This window comes from Sceloporus occidentalis, unplaced genomic scaffold (assembly GCF_023333645.1).
Source record: "Sceloporus occidentalis isolate IW3139 unplaced genomic scaffold, rSceOcc1.0.p SCAF_30, whole genome shotgun sequence".
NCBI lineage: Eukaryota > Metazoa > Chordata > Lepidosauria > Squamata > Phrynosomatidae > Sceloporus > Sceloporus occidentalis.
In genome coordinates, this window is record NW_028317010.1 from 1,304,965 (window position 1) to 1,310,924 (window position 5,960).

Consider the following 5,960-nt stretch of genomic DNA (forward strand, 5'->3'; position numbering starts at 1 on the left):
TTGGGGCTGATGATAATCCAGTGCTTACATTACACATTGGCACTATTGACAAATGTAATGCCTGGTACAGGTGTCTTAAGAACTATTGCAGGCCACTAGGTGACAATCTTAAGACAAGGACCTCCTGAAGTATTACCTGTACCTCATGCTGCACTAGAGATGCGTCTCGTGCTTAGAGGTAAATGCTAAAGTGGCATAAGGAGGGATTTGGGTTTTTAGAGAATGGAGAGACTTTGCAGTCGGCTACAGGCACTTCAGCAGGAATCTAAATGATGAGGTGGCTGCTACACTGGGGCAGAAAATGGTTAGAAGTTTGGAGCAAATTTCTAATTAGGGTGTAGGGAGGGGTTATTAGGTTTAAGAAGACTGATAGCGGGAGTGATCGGCATACCTGGGAACTCTCTGGGTCAAAACCCTGATCCTCCGTGTCACGTGATCATGACAAGCCCCCCCCATTTTCTCTTTAAATGGGGGTGTTTCCCGTATTGTCAGCAGGAATGCCCCCCGACATCAGCAGGGCAGTCCTGGCTGTGTCCTGCAAGGGCAGGCTCCGGGTAGCCAGAGCCCTGAAGGGTTTGACCCGGAGATTCCAGGGGGAGCACTGCTTCTCCGGGTCAAGGCCCGAATCTACCGGGTCACGGAAGCAGGGCCTTGACACGCCTTGATCCCCACCCATTTTTCCACGGGACGTCGGTGTGCAGTCCTGGTCCTGTGCCGCAAGGGAAGGCTCTGGTAAGCCGGAGCCCAGAAATTCCCAGGTATGGTGATGAGCCTTTAGAAATAGCTTAAAGTGTAGGGTTTGGGTGGAAGTACTGGAATAGTGGAAAAAGAAATAAAACTCAGCCTTTATAAAATGTTGAATTTAATGAGACTAAAAGCAAGTTAAAACAAATATATAAAACGAGGATAAACATTGCTGTGAAATAACATTTTCTGTACATCTTACAACTTAATTATACGTCTAGTAAGGCCTCTCAATCTTAAAATGAAGTAAAAAGATTTACTTTGCACAATCACAAAGTTCTGCATTTAGTTATTTTCTTTCAAAATGTCACAGTTCCTTTATAACTAGGAATGCAAGGATGAAACGTCACACCCATTCCCTAGTTTTTGGCACGTGTCCTCCATCACTCCTCTGTAGACTGAAAACCGATGATTCAAATCGGGGTTGCAGTGGATTCGGTAACGGGATCCCAAAGCTCCTCCAGGAGTCTGGCAACCATAGTAAACACGAGAAATACGGGAGTGGAGAAGGGCCATGGAGCACATGATGCAAGGTTCCCGTGTGACATAAATTTCATACCCTGTGCACAAGTATGGCCCCTCTTCCCCCATTTCATTTTCCCTTGAAGGTCGCTTATGTTTTTCTCCTGCCATAGAACATGCTCCAGTGCCTGTTTTTATTCTTGAAGTTTGCATTGACTCTTCTTCAGTTTTGTCCTTTTTTTCACTGGGAGTTGTTTCCTTAACCTCCGTTTCCCCTACGTACTCTTCAAGCAGGCTGTATGCTCCTCCACCTTGCCTCCTAGCTACCAGGTCTATAGCCACCATGCAAGCATGCAGCAGTATTCCCCCCCTCTTTCCGGTCTGGTCAGCGGCTACGGCCAAAACTTCACCACTTGCCTGATCCACCACTACAGCCCCTACACCCCGGCCTCCAGCTGCCTGACTTTGTCGTGCAGCTTCCAGGGCTTTGCACATGTTACGGCCAACTCTTTCCTTCTCTTGCTCAGACATCATTTCTCTATTTTCAGCATCTACTCCCCTCTGTTTGGAATGAAACGTACTAGGCCAGTAACCTGCCCAAACCTGCTGCTCTTTTCGACTTTTTGGTGCTCTGGAGGGGATGTGCACAAGGAACGGATCGCCTAAAACATTCAAGAAGTCCTCTTTAAAAATGGCTGCGAGTAATGGTGGTTTCACAGCGTTGGCGCTATATACCACGTTTCCTGCTTTAGTAACTTCAGAATGGTTTATCGTCCCATTTATGGAAGGACTGCTATCCTCTTTTCCCACGTCCGTTAGCTCATCAGCGTTTGCTGGACAAAGCAAGATATCAAGCTGAGAGCTACAGGATCTCACCCTCTTCAGGTGCCGTAAGGCGTCAGGAAGGGGTTTACTAACAGCAAGGAGCTGAGAGATGCAGGAAATTTTTTTTTTATCCAAAATGGGAGCAGCAAAAAACATTGTTAGCGGTGGGCCCAATTCTGCCTCTTGAAGCTCCTGTTCTTCTTCCAGTGAGAGCACAGGAATCGCATGCCATGAGGAAGAAGAGTCATGTGTGTCTGTTGATGGCTCCATAATTCTCTGTAAACTGGATTTAGATAATTTGCAGAATAAATTAGGAGATTACAGCACACAGTCCTTATTTACAACGCACTAACAATTTATTATTTTATATGAAAATAATGGGGAAAATTTTGAAAAGCAATTATATCTCCATCCGGATCATAATTTTAGCACAAAATTGAATATTTTCTGCCAGCTTTAATAGATATATTAAATGCTCTTGAAAGCATCAAGATTCCAAGTGAAGCACAATAGATTGCTCTGCATGTATGTACAAGCAACAGAATGTACTGGGATGGATAGTTCTATTCTAACCGTAATTCACTATAGTAATTTGCGAATGAATGAACATACATAAAGAAAGAGATTATATATTCCGCTACTTGAATGACAGTCATGTTAAAACATCTCCCAACATTTTCAGTGGCAAAATAAACTATTGGGGAATTTAAATGGTGAAAAGCATAGGTGAGTTTTTCACATAAATTCAAACCATATTATACTGTTACTTTTTTTGTTTGTTTTTATTAACGTTCTCTCTCACACCCTAATAACCACCAAAAGTTGTGAACTCACTGAAAATTGGGTGATACACCCAAAATATTACATGATACTATTGATGAGATGTATGCATTAAAATACATTATTTTATTATATACTGTTTACAAAAAAAAAAACTCTAATAAATGACACATTACCGTCTGTACGAGCCCCCCTTTCGCTCACGTTACCATCAGAGTTTACGGATAACCCAAACTATATGATTGGCAGCGCTTTACGGCCCGTACCTAGCTCTGTGCGAGAAAGCGAAGTGTGTAAGTAGGGCTTCAAAAGAATGACGCACTCTGGCGGCCATCTTGGAATGGAGAGAGTGGTCACGTGACTTGATGTCGCTGCTCAGGAGCCATGTTTGATGTGGCAACACTAAAATAGTCGAAAATGATCTGCACTAGCTATGGGAAAAAAACATTTCCATATCGCCGATTTACTTTGTAAAAGATTATAAAGATAACTACTGTACAAGTAAGACGTTAAGGAGGGTTGTTAAGATGTTTGATTTTTCGCTAATTGATGGGAACCAATAAAATTTTTGGCTGCTTGTTTTTTTAATTTCCTTTTAGGGACTTGGCAGACAATATACGGGAGATAGATAGAAATACTTGTTTACAGGAAATGATGAGTAGCGGGCAGTGAGGATCTGCTTTAGAGAACTAGAACAGTACAGCTGCTTCAAGTAAGTTTGCTTAAAATGATTTCATGCTGTTTTTATTTTTCCTTTGTTTTAATGTTTAAGGTTTAGTCCAAAATACTGTCACATCTCTTTTCAACATTGTGTTCTAGAAGACCAGATTAACCCCTTTAACAGTACCTTATTTTTTACATTTTTAAGGATTTTGGGAAAAACAATGCGTTTTTTTTAGTATTGAGAGGGTATGGTTGCATGTTTTTACAAATGAAAATATATTTTTTCCTACTGCGCTATCGATAGAAGCTTGCATTGTATCTTGTGGACACCACTGATGTCATGGTTAGTACCGGAGTGACCAAGTGGCACATACAGCCTTGGGCAAGCTTGGCAGGGGGCACCCAGCCTCCAGTCCCGTAGTAGACTCACTTGGTTTGGGGTAGCCATAAGCGGCCCCACTGCTGCCATAAACTGTGCTGCCTTTGGAATCCAGATCAATGGGCAAATGCATACAATTTCTATAGTTTAGTCAATTTTGCCTGCCCCCAGGAGATGTGTACAGCCAGACACCTCTCCACGTATGAGATATACAGTATGAAATACCTTGAACTCTGTGATTGATGGGTCTCTTCAGACCCCCCCAGTGCATGCTCGAAAAGCGCTTCCATTGATTTTAGTGGGGGGCACTTTTCTGCCTTCTTTTCGACCCCAAGCCACAGAGCAGGTGGGAAGTTGCAGAGCAGCTGTTTTTATCTCGTATAAGTGCTTTATTTAATTTGAACAATGTGTATTTAAGTACTCTCGGAGTATTTTAATATACATTCTTCTTTAGTGAGGCTGTCTCTTTAAAATACACATTTATACAGCGCAATACACAAATGCACTTACAAGTGAAGAACATCTGTATCTATTTTGTAGCCCTCGTGTTTATTTTGCTCTTTAGACACAATACTTTGCTCTTATCGCCTGTGTTCCATTGTATCCGGTTCTATGCTTTTTTCCCAAAAATTATTTTGCAGCAAAGACACATCCTGTAACCTTTATTGTAAATGATTCTGTGTCATCAGATACTATGAAACAGTTCCAAATAAAAGTTCATTAGTAAGCAGATTAAGAATCATTTCGGAACATCTGCCCAAGTGGAAAATGATCCAGTAACTATTTCAATTTTTCAATAGATTGCTCTTGCCTGGTATCATCAAACTTTCATAAAAGAATAATACATTTTCATGTTTTATTAAATGTAGTCCACGCTCAAGCGCTTCAACCTGTGTGGAGCCAAACCATGTTATATAGACCTGGGAAAACACAACAGAAAATGTATCTGGTGGTAACATTTTGCAAGCCCATTGCTGTATATAAGTGTTTAGCATTAAGTCGACAGGATGATGGATGTCATGGAACCAGGGCTGCAGAGGACTTTTGGTTGTACCCAGGAGTATAATTCCACCCTTGTGTCACCCGGATCTTTATCCCCCTTGCCCCGTACCTGACCGGGTGTAAGCTGTAATTGTCTGGAACTGTTTGTCGGCTGGAATCCGCAGGAGTGTCCACTGGACTTTTTAACCCTAAATATCTTGGATGCCCCTGGCCCCACCAGAGCGCCCTTTTCCACAAGTGTACTACTTGTGGTGGGGCTCAGACAAGGGGTGGTTGGCAGAGGAGCACCTTGGGATCACCCCGAAAACAACGATTTAGGGCTATATGGGCATTGCTGTGCTTGTTGGCCTGATGATGGCACCGGGCTGTCTGTGTAGGGTATTGTTTGTGGTGATGGGATGATCTCTTTTTCTGGTAGAGTTTCACAATAAAGTGTTCTTTGTTTTTCACCTCAACATGACTTCTGTCTGATGCTTGGGGTGGGCTGCTATAATCACTTACCGTACATGCGCTGCATCAGCTAGATTTCGGTCAGCTACAGCGCCAGCACAACTCCATTCCAAGTCCTGCTTCATCTCTCTACCGCTAGTTCTGTCTAGCACTAAGAGGGTTAATCACCGAAGTATCGGGAAGGAGGCAACGTTTGGCGGGTGTACACAGTCTGGGTCCTGTCAAAATGGAGTTATATTATTCAACATTATTTTACCTGTGACAGCTCGAAGAGAAGGCTCTATTGCTAGAGGCCTCAATTTGGAGAGTTCAGAAATCACAGTAGGACACAATATTCTTGATAGTTTATGTATTACAAGTTGTTTGTAGTTGACTAGGAAAGAGGGCAATATTGCTGTTGTGGCCGAGCGGTAACACTCGAACAGTGTATCTCTGCCAAAGTCTCTCCCTTTTTGCTCAGAGTGCTCCCCACCCAAACATCAGTTGCAACTTGATGAAGAGCAAAAACAAAGATTATTTATTGGTTTACAGGACACATATTTGTACACACAGACCTTGTTGAAATATAATACCCTCCACTCTCACCAACCAAAAGCAAACACTCCAGCCGCCTGCCTGGCACTTTCTTCCTGGCCCTGTGCGGTGAAATGTCCCG

At 42.8% G+C, this 5,960-nt stretch overlaps 1 protein-coding gene across 1 annotated transcript; it reads right to left on the minus strand.

The window, feature by feature from the left end:
- Positions 1-1,068: 1,068 nt before the first annotated feature.
- Positions 1,069-2,187, minus strand: LOC149298879 (tRNA-specific adenosine-34 deaminase regulatory subunit adat3-like). The gene has a single exon (XM_089486750.1). The coding sequence runs from the start codon at positions 2,185-2,187 to the stop codon at positions 1,069-1,071; it is 1,119 nt and encodes a 372-aa protein (XP_089342876.1).
- Positions 2,188-5,960: the final 3,773 nt, after the last annotated feature.